Source organism: Sebastes umbrosus, chromosome 18 (genome assembly GCF_015220745.1).
Source record: "Sebastes umbrosus isolate fSebUmb1 chromosome 18, fSebUmb1.pri, whole genome shotgun sequence".
In the NCBI taxonomy this organism is placed as follows: Eukaryota; Metazoa; Chordata; class Actinopteri; order Perciformes; family Sebastidae; genus Sebastes; species Sebastes umbrosus.
Genome location: NC_051286.1, coordinates 20,148,024 through 20,170,550, shown reverse-complemented (window position 1 = coordinate 20,170,550; position 22,527 = coordinate 20,148,024). Strand labels below are relative to the sequence as shown.

Here is a 22,527-nt window from a genome sequence, read left to right as displayed (position 1 = left end):
GCCATTCAGGCTTAAAAAACATCTAATGTGATTGAATATCTCAGAATAAAGGTGCTACAATTCATATTATCTTTAGACACAAGTCACATTTCCAAAGTTCACATACTTTATTTATTTAGACCAAAGAGCGCTAAACCTGATTCAGAATCACAAGTAGAAAAATACTATTTCCAAATAATCACTGTTCGGTGGCTTTATTTTTGAATGGCAGTAAGATGAATTAAACAGGATGTAAGTGATCACGACAACAGAAAGGACACTTTCAAGAGAATATATCCATGAACATAAAGCCCAGGGGTAATAAGAGGTTTGTTTTGATGTGATTTCTACCCATCCATCTCCATCTGCATCTCACTGGCACTAATAACACCCTGCTACATAATTGAAAACACTCACAAATTTCACAATAAAAGCATTACATTCCAAGTAAGTTTATAGTGCTGTGATATAATGTTTAAACTTGGATGCCAAAAAAATGCTCTGCTCAAGCCAATGTTTCTATCACATGGTACTGTGTTATGTTTGTTGAGCAAATACTAATTTGATTAAATGTAGTGTATGATTTATTGTTTGTTGTCAGAAATGTCAGAAATATTGAAGTATTTCCTATTAAACTCTATAGTATTGACCAAGAGGCAGGTTTTCCACTCCTGTTCTGGAATTTCTAGGATATTTACAGGATATTAATAACCCTGTAATCACTGCAATTCACACACAGGCATGCTGCAAAGGGTGAAATCACCATTAATCCGACTGCAGAGGTTATGTGGGACAGGATTTCTTTAGATTTGGAGTGATACTGTCAATAAACAAAACTAAAACAATACGTTTGTGATGTTAACTTATTTTCATTGTGAAGTTACAGGACTGAAAATGGAAAACAGTGAGGATGCTTTTCATTTTGACTGCTGTACATGCTGTGTTCTCATGGTGGGGAATGATATTTTTTTGTTATTCAAGTTAAGTCAAATTGATTCTGTACAGCAGTGTGAGCTCCCAGTTGTGGCTTTGTTGCTGATACAACATGAATAGACAGTTCTTTATAAGTTTGTAATTTGAGTTCACATGGCCTGCCGGATGTTTTCCAGGCTCTTCTCAATGTTGTCAATAACGTCCACTGCAGCTTGCGGGATCCTGGTTCCGGGGCCGAAGATGGCGCTCACGCCGCTCTGGTACAAGAACTCATAGTCCTGAACACACACAGAGGTAGAACACGGTTTATATGAAGTGCAGTTAAAGCTGAAGCAGGTAGACATGGAGCTAATACATTTAAAAAAAGTTATTTTTATAAAACGGCGTCTGTGTCCTCCGGTACTGTTTAGCTATAAAATGAGAAAATTTGTGACCCAGCAGCCATGTTGAGATCAGTTGAAGAAACACGAAGCACCGCCCACCAGCCGGAGCAAACGTTCTCATTTTACAGCTAAACAGTGCACTACAAGATGTTTCTGAAAACATTTGAGGTGAGAAATAGGCATTACAGTAACAGAATATTGATTCATATTTAATCAGCGCTGTCTCGTTTGATCGTTTGATTGGAGTTTGCGAGTGATTGACAGCTGCCTCCGTTGAATGAACAGCCAATAGGAATGCTCTCTCTCTGAAATGACCTGTGATTGGCCAAAGCCTGAAAACAGAGCCATGAGGAGGTACAGAAGTCTAGTTTTCTCTCAGAACACTTCAATTTCAATATGCTGAAAATATATTTTCGAGTTTTTGACCAATGATGCCAAAAACAATTTAGCTTTAATGAGAAATTCAGCTTTATTAATGTAGAGAAAGAAGGACGTGCACAGTCCCTATGTGATTATGATGCTAATTATGCTGTAGCATGATAAAACTAGAAGTAGCCCCCAAAAGGAAAAGGGATGAAATGTGTTTTGCAGACAAGATTGACATGAATAAGATGACAGGAAATGAGAGTGCACTGCGTGCAATCAAGGACATCCTTAAGTATGGTAATACCAATCATCATTACAGAGTGATTTTCTTGTCCACATGACAGCAGGGTACATGCTTTGCTGTCTGCTTCAAGGTCGCTAGCAGTGATGCCGGGGGCGATGCAGGCTAAAAGCTTGCCTGGGGGAGTCGTCATGTCATTTTTCTATCATCTTCTAAAACTGTGCACAGCTAAATGTGCATGGTGTGGTGGCAATATCAACATGAATAAAGCTCACTGTGTAGAATGCGGTCATCAAACTGACACCAGCAACTCACACAACTCATTAGAGGATAAAGCATAGGGGATCGAGCCTTCTCGTCTCTGGGGCCACACCTGTGGAACCAGCTCCCAGGAACAATTATGGCCTCAGACTCTTGCTGTTTTTTTAAATCTAATCTAAAAACGCACCTGTTCCTCTTGGCTTTCCCCTAGGGTTTTTATAATTATTGTAATTTTATAGTAATTTAACTTTTAACTTGTGTCAGAAATTGTGTCTATAATTTTGTTCATCCTAATTTGATGTTTTTATTCGCATGTTTCTTGTGTAAATTGTCTTAATATTGTATTGTGATTGTTTTATGTGTGCTATATAAATTAAATTAATTATTATTAATATTATGATTTATTATTAAAATCCTCAGAGTTGGCTTTATTTATTTAAAGAAAATGCCTCACACGTACTGGGAAAATGTGATGCTTTTACTGCCCTTGCAAAATGTCAAGCCTAGACATTAACAAACATTAGCTTCACTTAGTGGGGTCTTGGGTAAAACAATTAGACAGCGACCCCCTCACTGCCCTTTTCGGAATTCCTTCAATGCCCAATAACGCACCCAGAGCCACAAAACAAGTTACTTCATGCACCAGTCTGCTTGCTAGGAGGTTTATTCTCCTTAAACGGACACATTGATCTCATTGGTTTTCCAGTTTCATATGATGATGATTTTCACTCTAGCTTTAAAACTGAGCCCACAACAACCTAAAAATCACAGGTTGCGTTAATGCGTTAAAGAAATTAGTGTCGTTAAAACGAATTTGCGTCAATGCGTTATTATTGCATTAACTTTTACAGCTCTAGTAAAAAACAAATTAAGCAAAGCTTTTGCTATTGCTGTGGACTGTGGCATTAAGGAGGTTGCTTTGGAAGAGTAAAAACAGAGACATTAAAGAGACAATGAGAGAGAAACAAAGCAAGATGGATGTTTACTAAATGGTATATAACAACAGAAGGACGACAAGAAAATGAGGGGGGGAAATTCTCTCGGTTAGAGATTTGATAATCATGAAAGAAGTCAAAGGTTACCTGTGGTGGGATGACGCCTCCGCAGATGACCAGGATATCTGGCCTGTTGAGCTTCCGTAGTTCCTTGAGGAGCTCCGGCACCAGGGTCTTGTGTCCCGCGGCAAGCGTGCTGACCCCGACGCAGTGTACGTCTGCATCGACCGCCTGCTGGGCGACCTCAAGCGGAGTCTGTTCACCCAGGGGTCAGACATGGAAAAAAAAAAAATAATAGACAACTCTGAATGAGGTGTATGAAACATGAGAAAAAAATCAATATAATGCGGTGCAATACCAACACCACAAAGTACTTCATTTCATCAAATCTTTATCCACCCCTCTTTGCATTATTTAACTACTCCACTGAAAAATATTCAGAACATTAATCATCAGTAAGCTACTGATGTAAGCTGCACTGTAAGCTATCAAAGAAAATATGGATACATCCTGAGCAACTTCAGGTCAGGGAGTCATCAGGATTTTACACATTACATTGATCAACTCATATGATATCCAGCATCGGAATCTGAGATTATCTGGGTGAATTTGAGGATATCACAAGAGGTTTTTTGAACTCTTGAACTCTTTAATCAACCAAACAATAATATAAAAACAACTGACTGTAAATCTGTATCCGCAGCATGTAGTTACTTTAAAGAGCAACGAAACACTGCCCTTCAGCCAATCAACTAAAGTCACGAGGTATGGCGTCAGAGAGTGGGGCTCGGCTGTACTAGGTTAGCTCAGTTGCACCCCTACTTGGCTTGCTAACACTAAGGAATGTTATATATAGAATAGAGTCTTTCCACATTGTTTTGCCATTGAAATGTCCGGTATGACATCATCAAATAGGGTTTAAATTTTTTGGGGTGGTTTTAATTATACTTTAACACAGAGAATGGAAGCAGTCAAACTGCTTATAGACCTGTCTCACAGCAAATATTTAAACTTGCAGTAAAAAGCACAGGTGCAACTGCCTTTGTTCCATTTGAGTGTGTCTGTGAGCTCTGCAGTAGAGTTAGCGAGCGTGCACGATAAAAGGACCCTGGCACTGACACACCTGAATGTAATGGAAATAATTACGGCCATTAGTTGCATCTGCGTCTAGCAAATCTAAATGTCAATTTCTTGGGCTAATTTGCGCGGCTTGATAAGTATACTGACAGTATACTGACAGAAAGGTCAATAAGCTGTTTTTAGATCAAAATGCTTTGCCAGTAAATGTCATTTCAAAACTCCCATTATAAATACGATCAAATAAGAAAAAATAGAAATAACGGAAAACCTACAAATAAAAGTGTTATTTAAAAGTGTTATAAAAGTGTTTGTGACCTTATTTAATTGGACCAGACCAAGATGTAAGTGGAAATGGTCTTACTCTTATTATGCAGCTGCAGCAGTCAACATACTGTGTTGTTTTTACCATGCGTAGGGTTGAGTATTTGTACTTCCCAGTGCACCTGGCTCTTATAAAGAACCAATTAAGAGCCCTCTTAATGTCTGAGAGTCTGCAGATTTGTACATTGTTAAATACAAAGATGTGTTTAGTAGAAGACAAAAGTGCAAAACCATGTCTTTTAAGTTGAATAACACTTATCTTTACGCAATGTGGGTTTCACCATCAAAAGGCTACATCTATTGTACGTCAATCTCAATTATATCTGCTTATGTCTATTCCTTACCTTTTATACTTATTAAATATTTTTTACATTTTAGGATAATTACATTTACTTCTCAAACCTTAATTACTAAAAGCATGTTATAAGGTGTTTTTTGCTCCATTCTATTGTCTGACACTGACCTGAAACAGCGGTCCGATGTCCACATCGAAGCCCAGGTCAGCAAACCCTGTGGCGATGACTTTGGCGCCCCTGTCGTGACCATCCTGCCCCATTTTCGCCACCAGCAGTCGAGGGTTCCTGCCCTCGTGCTTCTTAAAATCTGCAACTCTGAGATTTAAAAAAAAAAAATTGGTAGGATATGTAACTCCAACCAGTCGAGCAATCAGTCAGAATGCATGTAAAGATGCTTTATATTCTACCTATTGAGGGTCGCGGCAATCTCCTCATGCTCCCCATACTCGCTGCGGTAAGCACCGCTCACCATCCTGGTACTGGCCTTGTGTTCACCAAACACTATCTTCATGGCATCAGTTATTTCACCGACTGAACATCTAAAAAAAGAAAAGAAAAAAAAGCAAACAGCATCTTCCTCAATATGTTTTTACTTTATGATGATAAATAATGCGAGGCAATCCTGTTATTCAATTTGCTTTAATTCATTTTAAGACTTCTCCATTCAATAAACTGAATGCAAATGTCCTTGCTTTTTCATTTGATTGCAGTTTGTTTGATTACCTGCATCATTTCGTAGTGCCTTATATTACTGTCTGTGTCACATGGCAGAAAGATTTACTCTAGTCTCATTTCCCACAATTTCACCGTTGCAGTGAGGGTAACAAAATAGCAATGATCAAGAAACTTTGGTGTAATTTGCATGTCAATTGCGGGAATGAAACTTGTACTTATACGACAGTATGAAGCATATTATATTGAGATGGATTAAAGGTCTATTGGTAGCAGGGCTGACCCGAATGCTTTGAAGCTTCGAACCTTTGACATGATATTCGACCACCAAATCACTATTTGAATGCTTTGTTGTTGTTTTACATTTTTTATATATAAGTAAGTAAGTAATAATGTATAAATCTCAAAATAGCCCATAAAATAAGGAATAATCCCACAACATTATTCATATTCAATGTTAATCATTAGTTATTCTCAGATGGATATCGCTGTTTGTTGTGTGTAGAGGTGCGTGTGTTTGCAGTAGTGCGGCAGCAGCAGCACTGTCTCGGACACTAAAACGGAGGAGATGGAGACAAACAGACAGAAGAACATGTTAGCCTGATGTGCTGTGCTGCTCCTCGAAGCTTCGAATACCTTTCGAATATTTCTCACCGAAGCTTCGAAGCCCAAAAATGGGCCTTAATGGTAGTAAAATTGCATGGGATGTTGAAGTGGTTACAGATGACGGTGAGAGTTGTGAAGTTCAGCAATCTCTAACATGCCATGCCAGTGCCTCTCACCGAGTGGGCTGTGATCAGCATGTGATCTCTTAGTCGGAGCTTTCTTTTCTTGAAACAGACAGTGTCTATAGTCAGTTTATCCACGTGTGTGTGGGTCTCATAATCAGGTCAGATAGTACATATGATATTCTTGGTTATACCAAACAAGACTTCATTTCACATGTGACCAATAACTTCTTAAGTAGTCGCTATTAAATAACGTGGTTTTGGTCAACAGTGTAAACAAACCTTTCTTGCCATTAGATAAAAATGAAATCTAACTTTGGTATTCTGGCAGCTATAAAAAGACATTTAACAAGCTTGTATTACCAAATATCCAAATACTGTATATGGACATTAGCTAAGCTCAGACATCTAATTCTAAAGTTATTTTAATAAAATCAGATTTTTAAGGAAGTATCTTGCAAAATCAAACTAGAATTACCGCCTCAGTTTGTATGCCTCCGCCAAACAGTCAAATTGCAGTTTATATCCATGTCTGTCCAAAATCAGTTCATCATTTTATCCTGTTAGACATTTGTGTAAAATTGTCTGATTAGCATATGAATTCTTGAGTTATGGCCAAAACAAACCATGTTTTGTGAGGTCACCTTTGACCAAAATCTAATCAGTTCATCCTTGAGTCAAGGTGGATGTTTGTGCCAAATTTGAAGAAATTCCCTCCAGGTGTTCCTGAGATATTGCAATGAAGGAAAGGCAGGAAACATTATCACAATTACATTTCGTACTATAAGATAAAGTCGAGCAATCTCGGGACCCATCAGCTCTCAGTCTGACGACAGATAAGCCTCTGTCTGGATTGGTCAATGCTATTCTGACTGCAAACGGAAACCAGAATGCATCTGATGCCAAAATCTTGTCCCGTTACCTACAGATTCTACATGTGAATGCAGAATCTGTTATTAGTAGGGCTGTTAAAGTTAACGCAATAATGACGCATTGGCGCAGCTTTGTTTTAACGCCACTAATTTCTTTAACGCATTAACGCAACTTGCGACCCTAGTGGGCTACATGATATGAAACTAGAAAACTTAAGGAATCCATTGGTACCAACCATGTCATACTAGATTGTTGAGAAGGAGGCTAAATAATGCTCCAAACTTGCACAAATGTTTTGGCATTTTCAAAAAAATGTCATTCAAAACTCCCTTTATAAATAGGATAACCACTGGGCCGGAGCCCACTGGTGGGCCCCCCTAGTGGGCTGCGGAGGTATTGCCAAATGGTTAGATTAACCTATTCAAAATCAGACGGCCACTATTCTGTCTTTCAGAGGTTGTAGTGGGCTCAGTGTTAAAGCTAGAGTGAAAATATGGTATCAAAGGAAACTACAAAACCTAAGGAGTCCATTGGTACCCACCATGTCATACTAGCTTGTTGGGAAGGAGGCTAAATAATGCTCCAAAATTACGATACATTTGGGAAGAAAAACTGGCATGGCCACTTTCAAAGGGGTCCCTTGACCTCTGACCTCAAGATACAGTATGTGAATGAAAATGGGTTCTATGGGTACCCACAATCATATTTGCCCACTCCCATGTAGATAAGAGTATTAAATACTTGACAAATTAAGGTACATTTTGAACAGATAAAAAATGTTATTAACTTGTAATTAATTGTGATTAACTATGGACAATCATGCGATTAATCGCGATTCAATATTCTAATGGATTGACAGCCCTAATTTATAGAGATTAATTTTAGAGTGGTCATTACAGTTAGAGATTTTAGTGACTGTGTTAGGGAGTTTTGACCTGGCTCGTGCTGCATCCACAGCCAGGCCCAGAAGGTTGCCCTCCCCGGTTCGGGCACACTCCTCAATGGCTGCCAGGCACTTCTTCGCTGCCTCTGGGTCACGACTCTCTCTCACCTACAACAGACAAAGGAGGCAAAATGCAATAAACATGGTAGTTTTTATCTGCCCTGCTAACAACATTTATACCACTGATAGAATCCACCATACACAGTGTGTAGTTTTTATCTGCCCTGCTAACAACATTTATACCACTGATAGAATCCACCATACACAGTGTGTATGAATGTGTCAACTAGTGTGTCTAAGTACCCTTTAACACAAAGAATGAAAAACATTCAAATGGCTAATAGACCTTTCTTACAGCAGACATTTTGGCTGCGGTCGAAAAGTCAAAAAATGACGCCCTTATGTCTTTTCCTAACCACTATTCATTGACCTTAATGGAAAACATCATGAGGTCAAGGAAAGTTGTGAAGGAGAATTCATAAGGATTTATGAAACGACAACCACGCTGCAAAGATAATCCCATTGCACATAATCCCATCAGTGACAGGCTGCTTTATCCTCGGACATGTCATATTTATTTATGTTCATTATTTGTTTATTTACAGTTTGCTATATGTTTCTTTGCTATTCATTTTTTAGACAGGAAAAACAAATCTTTTTTTATTCTTGTTTTGTTTTTTACTTAAATGTTACATTTAAATAATTAAATTAAAAAATTAAATAAAAAGTGAAACGAAATGATTGTCACCGTCCACTCATATTTATCAACATGAATCCCATTAGTATATGACTGTATGAAAATATTATGCCAGATGGGCATATCGTTTGTTTTCATGAACGGCCGAATGGTGCGTTGCTTTAAATGTTGCGGCCGCAAGGAATTGTGGGACGGCATTATCTATCTTTCCTTTGTTAAAGGAGATAAGAAAAGAAGCATTGAAGCACCTTGCCTTAGCATTTTGAGAATTCAAACAGCTCTTATCCTTTGTGAGCGAGCATGCACAATAACAGGAATATTAGGTAACAGGTAATTAGTTGCATCTGAGTTTGACCATTCCAAATGTCATCTTTGTCCATTTCGCCCTGCCTGGTAGAAACTAGGTATTCTGAAGTTTTTGGACTCAAAATGTTTTGGCATTTTCCTATAAATGTCATCCAAAACTCCCATTACAAATACGATCAAATTAGACCATCGAAATAAGGGAAAACTTAAAAGGGAAATGTTTGTGACAGAACTTATTGGACTCCAACTATTTTAGGCATGTTAATGATAATATTTTGGCATTTTCAGAAAAAAAAGTCAAGCAAATATCCCATCATGAATACTATAAAATAAGAACACATTAAGGGAAAATTTACAATTAAATTGAGTAAAACATGTAAAAGAGTGAAAGTGAAAAATTGCCTGGATTTGCATGACTCATAAGCGTCTGCAGCAGGCGTATTATGTAGCTGTTTTACAACTGTCGATATCCCCCATAAGCCCTGAGCACTGAACCCACATAAACATAAACATGACAGATTTGTGACAAGGATTCAGTCTTGGAAAATGAGGGAGGCATAGTGTTTACAGCTTGCCCACACAAATACTGACTCCATAAATAGATATAAGAAGATTTAAAGAACCTCAGTTATTGTCCAATTAAATAACATGGAGGAACTGCAGGGCTTATGTCCGGACAACGATTATTTTCGCTATCAATTAATCTGCAGTCAGTTGTTGAGTAATCACTGTATTATGTATCTTGCATACACAAGATAGACAGTAGTTCTGATAATCAGCCAAACTAACAAGCTGTTGGGCATACACAGCCAGCCACCAGAGGGATCCTAAATGAGAAAACCGCATATGTTGAGTCCTCTATTCATTAATTTTAAAGGTCCAGTGTGTAGGATTTAGGGGGATTTATTGGCAAAAATGGACAACACAGACTCATCCCAAATGGTCACATACTGGCGCCCTCATACCGTTGCATTTCGGTCGCAGTAAACACGTGCTTAATGTTGTGAATTAAACAAAAACACTTGCTTAGGATTAAGCAACAAAACTACTTCGGTTTAGAAAAAAAAAAACATGTTTTCACAGTGAAAATGTGACTGGATGTTGTGAACACGGGACACGATCGAACAGCTGATTGTAAAGTGAAAGTGAAACGTGACGCAAGGAACACGATCAGCGGCCTCCTGGATGATAGCCTTGTGTTTGTTGGCCCCATTCACATGTTGGTATTTGGCGCCCTGGGAATGAGATCGGGCTGAGATGGAATATAATATTCATAACTATGTTTTCATTAGCGTATAATCATCTGAAACTAAGAATTGTGTGTGTTTTCGTTAGCTTAGAATGAGCCCTTCATATCTACATAGGGAGCGGGTCCTCTTTACGGAGTCCGCCGTGTTGCTTCGCCATGTTTCTACAGTAGCCCAGAATGGACAAACCAAACACTGGCTCTAGAGAGAGCCTTTCATGTTTTTACGTTAAAGAAAAGAAGGGAAGGGAGGAGTGAGCGGAGGGTTGGTTGCAATCTGCAACCTCACCGCTAGATGTCACTAAATCCAACACACTGCCCCTTTAATTATTTAGGTTTAAGTTTAACTGGGCTAATTTATCTTCTTTTCATTATGAGGATATTTGCCAAAGTATTCAAAATAATGGTAAAAAGCTCACATTCTTCATAGTTTTTTAGTAGACAAGAACAGTAACTAGAACAAAATCTTGCGATTCTTCTAAAAATATATTAATATACTGTATATGCATATGACATGGAATTGTATTTGTGGTATTCGTTGAGCATTGCTTTGAACAAAAACTAAAATGTGGAAAAACAACAGCATTATTCTTTAGACAGCACATATTTATCTATTTGATTCTCAAAGGATCACTGACCTTTTTCAGTTTTTCAATCTGTTTCTGACGTACAGCGGTGTTATCTATAGCCAGCACCTCCACCGTCTCCTCTTTCTCCAGACGGTACTTGTTCACCCCGACGATGACCTCTGATCCTGGAGAAGAAGAGGAAGAAAAGTATTCAGCTACATGAATAAACGCAAATTAACCACCCAAACATACAGTTGTGAACAACCTTTTCAGGGTATTATCCAAGAAGCACAACAAGGAACTTTTAAATAAACAAAAGTCTAGACATGAGACCATATCCCTGTTTATCTCTTGTCCATTAAGTGTATTACTTCCTACCTACATCTATAAGACACCCTTTTTAGACAACTTACCTTTGTGTCAAGCCGAACAACGCCCCTGTGATATAAGGACAAAATACCACGGCCTGTGGTGAGCTATTGCTTAATTAATATTCAGTCTTGATGTTATGTATATGTTAATTAATTAACTGTCATAAAATTCTCCTTCACCATCTCAGAGACAAATCAAAATGTAGAAGCCCTGCATATCATGGCCAGCATATCATGGCCAGAGATGGTAATTGCTATGAACATTCTAGTGTTCAAAAGATACACAGAAAGCAGACAGATGCTTGGAATTCTCTATAATCGCCAAAATATAAAATCTCACAATTTGACCACAATGTAGGAAAAAAACAAAAATGATCCGAGAGCCTCACACGGTCAATCAGAATTCAAGGCCCATCAGAAGAGGAAATAAATGTCAGCAGCCAACAAATATGTGCAGCAACAGTGAATCAGAAAGTCAATGAATATCAATGAGAGCGAGTATCAGGGGGATTATGGAGGAGAGCTGCACTGTCTGTGAAGGTTCTGTTCTGCTCCAGCGCGGTCACTTCTGGCGTTATGGGACGCAAGGCAAATTCCAAAGAGACACAAAGACGCCTCAGTTAACTTCCCCCGATAACAACCTCGCCAAGTGCATACACATCTGCTCGCTCCTTGAATCAAACTGTGATACGATCTTGAGCTGCTTTCCTATCCACTTGTGGTAGCCTTGCTCCCATTGGGGTCTAGCGGACTCAACAGGCACGTGTTAGAGTTAAGGCACTTTCAAGAGACGCATTATATATATATATATATATATAATGCGTCTCTATATGCGTCTCTATATATGTATATATATATATATACATACACTTTGCAGCTGATATGATCAGCATTTTAATAGTCAGAGCTGCAAACCAAATAACATACTGAATGCAGGACACGAGAATCCTTTTTCATAGGGCTGTGCAATGAAACAATTATAGCTTCCAACGATTATGAAAACAAGATAATCGACATAAAAAGATTATTGTGCGCTCCCATTTTGTCCTGTGTTATAAATCATAAATAAGCCTATGATATATATTCTTACAGTACCTGAGTCAATGCGGGCCTGTCTGCGAGCAGCACATTCCTCGATACGGAGCTTTGGAATGCCCTCCGCCACAGCTCTGGCCATGCCTCCCACCTCCTCTATTTCTTTAATGAACTATACAAAGGAAAACAGAGCTTGTAAAAGAGTGACTCAATGAGGATGGATTACTTGTGTAGACATTGTGTACATAATGTACAATGACATTTACCTCAAAAGACAACATGGCTCTAAAAAGGTTCACATTAACAACAATATTTTTAATATTTCACAGAAATAGATGAACCCCTAGCTGTATATTACAGGCCAGTTTTGGGAAAAAATTGGACAAAGTAAAAACTAATCTGTTAATGAAAACATTACTTTGGTTAATTTGGAGGGAAGCCCAGGCTGTCGCGTGTTTGGCCCCATGACAAACCTTCAAAGCTGTGTTATAGACGTCGTCCGTGAGAGCCTCCATCATGTGCGAGCCCCCCCAGGGATCGGCGACTTTGGGGATGCCCGACTCTTCCTGGATGATGATCTGGGTGTTTCTGGCAATGCGAGCGCTCTTCACTGTGGGCAAGCCCAGAGCTTCATCGAACGAGTTGGTGTGGAGCGACTGGGTCCCCCCGAACACCGCCGCCATGGCCTCAATCACTGTACGCACCACGTTGTTGTATGGATCCTTAGAGGAGGAAAGTTCTAATAACTATTCGTTCATTTGACATGTTTCAGTTTGATCTCTATACATTTGAAGGACTTTCAAAATTCCAACTTATGCTTACTTGTTCAGTGAGGGACCAGCCTGAAGTCTGGCAGTGTGTGCGGAGCAGCAGAGACTTGGCATTCTTGGGCTGGAAGTTCTCTTTAATGAGCGTGGCCCACAACCTCCTGCCTGCCCTCAGCTTGGCAATTTCCATGTAGAAATTCATCCCAATACCCCAGAAGAATGACAACCTGGCAGCACACACACAAAAAATGTCAAAAAAGAGAAATATAGTCAATTATTCAAATTAAATGAAAATTGAAAATGAGAGCAATTCAAAACAAAAATAGAAATCAGAGTTATTTGTACAGGCACAACACAATATAATGAGATGGACCCACCACTATTGGAGTATCCAAATACAAACAACGCGCTCTAAAAAGCACTTTATGTCTCATTATGGCATATAGCAATGCCAGTATCCTAACAACTTGATACAGTCACAGACTTTATTCAGTGATGACTATCACATCAAATAGATGGCAGAAATTGCAAGCGAGCAACAAACCTCATCTGCTAGAGTTTAAATAAACAAATAAATTACCATACTGACAAAACCCCAAGAAGAACACGGTTGTGATGCTACTCGGGTTAGTTTAAGGCTGAAACATTGTTTGGGGTACAGCGACCTTTCGGCCCTTTCCACTCTTCAGCATTTTCTTCTGTGTGCTCCTGTCCTCATAGTGGCAATTGCAAGATTTCACAGACCGAAGGAAAACAACCAATCAGAGCCAAAGAGTCTCTAAAGCAGCTGTCAACTCCGATCAAATGGTCGAACTAGGCAGCACTGAGCAAATATAAATCAATATTCTGTTACTGTAATGCCTATTTCTCAACTCAGATGTTTTCAGAAGCATATTTTAGGGTACTGTTCAGCTGTAAAATGAGAAAATATGCTCAGGCCGGTTGGCGGTGCTTGATTTTGGCAGCCAGGTCACAAACTTTGTCATTTTACAGCTAAACAGTACACTACGAGATGTTTCTGAAAACATTTGAGGCAAGAAATAGGCATTACAGTAACAGAATATTGATTCATATTTGATCAGAGCTGCCTAGTTTGAGAGTTTGATCGGAGTTTGCGAGTTTCGCAAGCAGAGATTGACAGCTGCTGTAGAGAGTGCTCGGCTCTGATTAGCTGTTTTGGTTCCGGTGCGGTGAAATCTTGCAAATGCTATAAGGAGCATTAGAAGGAGGCAGAGGAACATTATTTTTTTTCTCAGATCATCTGTCTCATGCACTACTGTCAGGATAGTTTTATAAAAATAACTTTTTATCACAAAGTTACATGCCAATGCAATGCCAAAATATGTTTGACGTAATCGAGAGTCTCCATGACAGACTGTCCATCAGAGAGAACTGACTAGTCTCTTTTTCAACAACAAAATGTCCTATTGTGGTCACAATTATATATAAAAAAAGATTTTTGCAATACCGAAATATTATGTACATGTTATGCATTTATGAAGAAAAAACTGATTCATATGTATGAATCGGATGTTAAACTCTCAAAAATCCAATATCGGGTGAGTTATAAAGGAAAATGGTCATCAATCAGCTGCGTAAACAGAAGAGAACAAAGTAATGATGCTGCACGGCCAGGATGGAATTAATCATGATGAATTTCCACTCCTGTTCTTTCATGTTTTTACAGTGTATCAAATAAAACAAAAATTATTGTTTAGAGCGAAGGACAACTGATACAATATATGTATTTCTCTACAAACTTCTAGCCTCCACCCTGGAGGTTAACTGTAGTACAGAAACTCGTCCCCTTGCTCCAAAAACACAGTATAAGACTGTGACCGTCACAGTCACAATATCAACATTAAGTTGTCTTTGTGCAAACCCACTGGTGGTGAGTCTGAACAATAAGAGATAATAGCTTAGTGTGGAAACCTTTCCATTTCACACAATAGAGTGACTGCTCGCTATTGATTCAGAGTGACTGTCTGTAAGGCCGGCCTCGGAAGTCATTACGTGGAGAAAGGTAGAGCTGGACTGGGCCATCAGGATGCTCCAGGGGACTGCATCCACACGTAACTCTGCTATTATCGGAGTAATTGACGTATGAATAGGAGATAATGGAAGTGCAACGCAAGGAACAAGAACTGGACAGAGGTCAGGGTAGGTGAAGCGGTACAGTTATGTAATTGACTGAAAAGACCTTCTACTGTCTACGGCAGCACCACATTATAGATCATTTAGCTCAAAGTGGACAAGAAAAACATCATTCTACGGAGCAACAGGTGGGCTGAGCCAAAGAGATTCACATAAAAGATGCATTATGAACAACAATCAGAAGAGAATTCACAACTTTGTTCAGTCCCTGAAGGAACAAGTGGCAAAATGACAGCAAAAATGTTGATGTTAACACATCCAATATGTGGTGCCTTTACCCAAATGTATCCTATTTTCTTCTTTAGAATTGATATCTATATTACACACTTTGTGTTGGGCTCAGTGGGAAGTATTTGTATAAATTACCATTTGGACAAGCAGCCTTTCCTTTTGGCTTTAATTGTATGCGAATTCAGTCTGTGAGCAACATGTGGTGGTTCAACAAATAAGGAGGAAGGTATTTGTTTGCCAGTTAAATGGGGCTGTCACACGTATGACTAATTATGCATTAGTCAAACATGCACAGCGTCGGTGGAATATTAATAAAAGACCAACATCATGAAAGGCAGAACTAAATATTTGATAGTTTCGTCATTAACAGAACATTCAGCTAACGCCTGAGTGAAACACTGAACTGACTGACAGCGTAAGCTCCTGCTCAAAAGGAGTGATCGTAAAGTGAATGTAGTCGTTGTCAAATTCAACCAGTAACACCATCTACTGACACTGGTGGTGCTAAGAGCTAAGTCACACCTCAGCAGGTGTCATGGTTGACATTGTGTATCCCTTGAGTCCAGTATTTTGTTTGTTGCAGTTCCTTTAGAGGGAATATCTGACCTAATTTGAGTTCAGCTTTGGGAGGATGGGGCCGCACGTTGTAGAGGAAGTGTAGAATGTGTGATAAACATATTGGAGAGTGTGATGGTGTTATGAGATGTGTGATAGACAGAACTACGCTTTCAACTAAAAGTAGGGATCTTAAAAACATGAAAAGTCTTTTCAGACTAAATTTGATCAAACAACTACTGCTTCAGACTCATCCTACATTTTTATCAAATATTTCATTGTATATATAAAACTGTTGGACTCTCATTACTGTGGTTCATACCTACCTCAATAAGAATACAAAGGAAGGTTCACACAATATGTAGCTTTTTGTATCTTCAAAAACATTCTGAGGTTATTAACTTAATGCTTGATGAAAATGATTCTTAATTTACATTTATACATATTTCACCACTTTTCTCTTGCTAGAGGACGTGTCAAACTCAAGGCTCGCGGCCAAATCCAGCCCTCTTGCAAATTTTGATCCGGCCCGCATATCAATTTAGATTCACAATAAATGTTGTCCTGCCTAGTTGTGGCCTGCACAGCAACGCGTGCCCTTTACACAAAACACACAGGCATGCCTCCACTGTCTGCAAGCTAGCTAACACAGAATGGCACAAAAACGTTTTACCCGGTTATGAGAGCCAATCTGCACCTATGGGTTGTGGCTGTATGGGACATGTATACTACACGATTAAAGCTTTAGAGCTGATAGCATGCAAACAAAGCGTTTCAATGCAGTTGCTGCAACCAGAGGCTGTGCAGTGTGTATGTGGAAATGTGCAGCCTGTGTGCAGAAGTAGACATGCCCAAGGCTGGGTTTGCCAACAAGGGCAAAGGGGACAACTACCTCAGGGGCCCCTAAATGTAACATGTTTACTGTTTGGCACGTAGTTTGTTATAATTTGATAAATTGGAAAGTTTACAGCTGAAACTATTTAGTTGATTAATTGATTGATTAGTTGATTTACAGAAACTGTTTTGATAGCCAATTACTAATTTTTCAATCAAAAACACGCAAGACGCATTGGTTTCTGCTTTTCTTTGTCTACTGTGATATGATACTAAATCAATATCTTTTGGATTTGGACTCCTGCTTGGACAAAATAACAATCCATTTGAGAAATTGTGTTGCTGGAAAAATAATCTTACTTTGCTTGGAGTACCGAAACACAATATAAACAACAGGATTTCCCTCAGGAAATTGTTCAGCCGAGTTGGTAAGCCACCCAGACCATTGTTCATTTCCTATCCTATCAAATTCGATGGTTTTATTTTTTTATTAAATGTCCCACACAACCATTGAGTTGCCATATTCAGCTCTGTGAAACAGGTTGTTGTGAGTTGGCTGTGTGGTAGCCTACTGCTAAAAATGTAATAAGAATGCAGTATTTTGCTTGACTAAATGCTAGGCAGCTTTTTGTTGATTTGTTTAAGGCCATATGGGCATGCAACAATATAATCAGACATTTTACGTTTATATTTCGATCAAATAAAAGCATGTCAATAAACTATATATGTCTGGCCCTTAACGTGATTTTCATTTCCCAGTGTGGCTCTTAGTGAAATTGAGTTTGGCACACCTGTGCTAGAGTGTCTGAGACATCGCAAAGGAGGTATGAACTTCATAACAGCTCCGGCTCTACCTTAAAAATCTAGACATGGCGGTGAGCTACAAATATGTAAATCAAACTTGGTCCCTCCACACTTATTAGATCTTATTATTTTGTACCTTGGGGCAAACTCATCAATGGTTAAGCCTGCTTTCAGACCAGTGCGGCAGTACTCCAGACCGTTAGCGATGGTGTAAGCTACTTCCAGGATGGCATCAGCTCCAGCTTCCTGAAGATGGTAGCCACTGATGGATATGGAGTTGAACTTGGGCATGTTCTGGAAACATCGAGTCATTAAAATCAGCGAGTATTACATTAACAACATGACATAAAGTAAGCAGCATACGAGCAGATTACTTAAATACTTCAGTGGTACCTACCGTGGCGGTATAAGCGAAGATGTCTGCGATGGCCTGCATGGAAGGCTCCGGGGGGAAAATATAGGTGTTGCGTACCATAAACTCCTTCAAAATATCATTTTGAATCGTGCCAGTTAGCTTGGCTTTAGATACTCCCTGCTCCTCTCCGGTTACGATAAACATCGCCAACACAGGGATGACTGCTCCGTTCATTGTCATTGAGACGGACATCTTCTCCAGCGGGATTTCATCAAACAACATCTTCATGTCTTCAACTGTGTCTATAGCAACTCCGGCCATGCCGACGTCTCCGTGGACTCGGGGGTTGTCGGAGTCATAGCCGCGGTGCGTTGGGAGGTCAAAAGCCACGGAGAGACCCTGCTGTCCAGCTGAAATGAAAAAGAGATTGTGGATTAGAGCCTATGAGAAAATGGAGACACAAAAAAGGGAAGGGAAGTCATAGATCATCAGATAGCAAAAAAAAATGTCACACTCATGAGAGTGATGGGAGGGTTCAGTGCTTTACAGGGGGACACTTAAGCAAAGAGAAGTCACAGTAGATCAGCAACAGGCAGCGTCCAGCCTCTGGCTAAAGACTAGCAAACAAACACGCCTGCAAGCACCAACACCACCAAGATTCAACTTGAAATCCTTATTCCACTAATGAATCTGTCTATGTCGGCAACTATTTTGGCTTGTGCCCACCGTAACTGAAGCATTGTGTTATCCCTCCCTCTTATACAACACTAAATGGTGAACTAAGACAGCAAAAGGTGACCTCTATTTTCCCTTGCTATTTAAAGGACTGTATATTTGCATAACAAGTATTTGTGGTTGGCCCTTGAAAGCTTTGATGACCTTCAAGAAGGTTAAAACTACTTGTGCAGTTTCTGCACATACTCATATGCACAAAATCTGCATGACACCTTAAAATGCCAAAGTCATTTTAGTCTTTCCATCTTTTTAATCTTCTATGTAGTTTTCTAATTATTCTGTGTAATTCAATGTGAAGCCTCTAGTATAATAATGCATTTCAGAGGCAGTTTTGGCTCAAGTGTGGAGCGCAATATTTTCTCAAATTTGCACTAGTATACGTGTACCTTCCTAACTGAAAATATAACTAAACTGCCAGGTTTTATGGAGATGTAACGGCCAAAAACCTTATGTGTAAGGTTCAGATGTGTTCCAAGAACATGTCCAAAATTGTGTGGTGAACAAAACACAAATTATGCCATTGTAGGATATAAAATGTTGATGCACAATAGATTTGAAGTGGTGCAGAAGTTGGTGAGAGTAATGACTCGTGTATCCAGCCAGTTCTCATTCCCATGGCGTCAAATACCAACGCTTTGTCATGGACGTCAGCGTTCGATACCGCCACACAAGGAACACTTTAGTGCCGGTCGACGACGCACCGGGCTTTCCAATAACTACAATGTAAACCCATCCATGGAAACAGTAAACGCTGCGTCATTTTCACTGTACAAACAAAGTAATTTTAAGCCCAACCATGTAGCTTCTCAAGTGGTTTTGTTGCCTAACCTAAGCAAGTGTTTTTGATTAATTCACAACATTAAGCATGTGTTTACTGCTAGCGAAAAGTGACACTGAGGGGTCTGACAAAGCTTCAGTATATGACGAGTTGAGATGAGAACATGTTGGTGTATCATTCTAAGGTCACTTTAAGGATGTGTTTCCACTTGAATCTACAGTGTTTCATCTACAAATGTTAATGTACACAACAACAAAATCTACCTTTAATGTTATCTTTATAGAACTTGTTGCTCTCCTCCACAGTGCTAAAGCCAGCATACTGCCTAATAGTCCAAGGTCTGTTTGTGTACATGGTAGGATAGGGCCCCCTAGTGTAGGGAAACAATCCCGGCAATTCATCCGGCCTGTCAGCTGAGTCTGCTTTGGTGTACACAGGCTTGATGTTGAGTCCCTCAGGCGTGCGCCAGATCAGATCTTCCGGGTTCTTCCCCTTCAGCTGTTTCTTAGCCAGGCTGGCCCATTCGGGATGCAGCTCATCCTGGTCCTGACACGGTGTGGACGTGTGGATCAGAGAGCGGTGTGTGTGTGCTGAGGAGACGGAGGCTCTAACCAGGCGCCGGGCAGCCATCGCTGCACATGCCCTCTGTGCAGTCAGCATGCTTTGTTGACTCAGTCAGACGCACATGGATCACCTGAGGTAGACAATAAGAAAGAGATAGGAAGGTGAAATACTTGTGATGGTTGCATGTCAGCATGGTTCGGGGTGAGTTAATGATGCCAGCACACATTTCATCTCCTATGAAGATCATTTTTATTAGCTTAGAGACAAAAACAGTGCTTCAAATATGAGAATTTCTGAGTTAATAACAAGACAATAGTTTTTTTGCACATGGATATCACCCAACAAGCAGCGGTACAGTGAGAAATGTTAGTGTTTCCTGCTTGCTGACACCCTCTACAGTTCACTTTGTTTTGGTGGATGATTAACATGAGAGGCCAACCATTAGTGTATAGCATATTCTGACACACAAATGACATTTACAGACAAGAAAACGAGTTGTGGTTGGACTAACGTTAATTTAGTTTAACGACATTTGAGAAATACAACAAAAGAACAACTTTAACTAGCGTTAATGTTAATTATCATGATCAATACTGGATGTTTGGCTATATCCTCCTGGGAACCGAGTTAAAAAAAAGTGTCTTCCAATTCCTTTTTTTGTGATTTCCTTCCTATTTAGGGTTAAAAGCAAATCTTAACAATTTAGGTTTGTTAAACTGTATTTGTATTATCCACTGTAGTGGACTACAGGACTATTTCAGTGTGAAAAGACTAAAAAAAATGAACAGATTATGGCTGTAGAGTGATATTAAACCAAGAATACATTCAAATTGATTTAAAAAAAAACAAACACATGCCATATCACTGGAAAGCTTAGGATGTCCTCTTTGCAATACACCAGGGGTTGATAGAGTAGGACAAAAGGGTAAGAGGATATTCATGTGGACAAAATGTCCACTACAGAGGACACATGTCAATGGGCTGGGTCTCAGGAGCATAATGCAAAGCTGACACCCATTCACTCTCTATCTTTTATATCTTTTATTGTTTTTATAATTTTTCTATACCTCTATCTCTCCTGTGTTTCACTCTGTTTACTGATGTTGCTGCTTTGACACCTGAATTTCCCTCCAGGGATTAATAAAGGTTCATCTTATCTTATCTTATCTTACATTTGAGAAATACAACAAAAGAACACATTTAGCTTGAGTTAATGTTAATTATCATGCTCAATACTGGATGTTTGGCTATAATGCAAAGCTGACACGTAGCTACTGCATCTCAGAGATGTTACTGTTTAGTCAATCAGTCATATTGAAGATCATTAATGAAGGTTTGAGGCTTGATGTTAAACACAGCTGCTAACATGTGACACCTCACAGAGGACATTGGTGTAACATTTGACAGCGACAACGCGAGCTAGTTGAACATTACAACAGTCAAAAAGTCACGGGATGACTTACTCGCTACGGATGACTTTGGAAACTTTACAATGAGTAGTAAAAAGGCAAAACGTACAAGTTAATGTTAACTTTAAGTAGGCTGTTGCTAGGCGCGTTGCTAAGCTACCGCTCGCTAACTGTAGCTGTTAGCTTGAACTGTTAGCATTCCGCTAGCATTAAAAACAGTTTGTTACGCCGGTAACTACGTTTTATAACACACAATTTTGCATATTTTCAGATGATTTCCTGACCTTGCTTGTCTGTTTTGCTCTTTCAGATGGACTAAAGGCGTGTGTTCGTCTGTCCAATGAAGTTTCATAACATCAGCAGTCAGCCAATAGCGAGCTGCCGTCAAGCCGTGACCTTTGACCTAACACACCGGAAGCACATGTGGAGATTCAAGATTGTTGAATGTACTAGAGATATGCAACGTCAAATATTATACATTATATATATATATAATGTATAATATTTGCTATATATATATATCTATATATATATGTGTATATAGATATATATCTATATACACATATATAGATATATATGTGTATATAGATACTGATTTTAAAAGAATGTCCTCCTTTTATATATATATATATATATAAAAAGAGATTGTATGTGTATATATATATATATATATATATATAAATATATATATTTATGTATTTATATACATAAAATGATGTGGTTTAAAAGAATGTACTCCTTTTTTATTTTTTAAAGATACTGATTTTAAAATTTGACTATGATTGATAACTTAAAACTCAAAAATTCTAAATTGACTAAATTGTTTTAAACATTTCAAATGTATTCCAATTGTTTAACAAATCCGAATGTTTTTTTGTTTGTTTGTTTTTATTAATCTTTTTTCATCCTTTCCTTACATTTTCTTTGTTGTATAATTTATTTTTTTATATTATTTTTATACTGTAAAATATATTTGCAGAACTGTAATGTTACTGTGGGGGCAACTGCTCCCCTGCTGGAGCTGTTGTCCCAGCTACCCGACCCCG

At 39.0% G+C, this 22,527-nt stretch overlaps 1 protein-coding gene across 3 annotated transcripts; it reads right to left on the bottom strand.

Moving 5' to 3' along the window:
• Positions 1-83: 83 nt before the first annotated feature.
• Positions 84-21,904, bottom strand: mut (methylmalonyl CoA mutase). 3 transcript variants are annotated; one of them, XR_005204170.1, is made up of 13 exons: positions 19,772-20,168; positions 18,038-18,405; positions 17,777-17,934; positions 13,118-13,289; positions 12,769-13,017; positions 12,356-12,467; positions 10,959-11,074; positions 8,064-8,179; positions 5,263-5,394; positions 5,023-5,170; positions 3,246-3,413; positions 979-1,190; positions 84-867 (listed from the first exon to the last, which is right to left on the bottom strand). XR_005204170.1 is itself a non-coding variant. In XM_037750907.1 (13 exons), the coding sequence occupies exons 2-13, from the start codon at positions 20,166-20,168 to the stop codon at positions 1,062-1,064; spliced, it is 2,265 nt and encodes a 754-aa protein (XP_037606835.1). In that variant the 5' UTR covers positions 20,169-20,202; positions 21,766-21,904; the 3' UTR covers positions 84-1,061. The 3 variants fall into 3 exon arrangements, 2 of the variants coding, with proteins under 2 accessions (XP_037606835.1, XP_037606836.1); XM_037750907.1 differs by adding an exon at positions 21,766-21,904 and having other exon boundaries at positions 84-1,190; positions 19,772-20,202; XM_037750908.1 differs by adding an exon at positions 21,536-21,712 and having other exon boundaries at positions 84-1,190; positions 19,772-20,202.
• Positions 21,905-22,527: the final 623 nt, after the last annotated feature.

Bases quoted from the DNA above. Each gene is read 5' to 3' on its own strand.
- mut (XM_037750907.1), bottom strand. From the start codon at position 20,168: ATGCTGACTGCACAGAGGGCATGTGCAGCGATGGCTGCCCGGCGCCTG. The intron at 5,395-8,063 runs GTCAAAACTCCC...TTCTTTTTTTAG, and splicing joins GTGGATGCAGCACGAGCCAG to ATGTTCAGTCGGTGAAATAA. The intron at 5,171-5,262 runs GTAGAATATAAA...TTTAAATCTCAG, and splicing joins ATTGCCGCGACCCTCAATAG to AGTTGCAGATTTTAAGAAGC.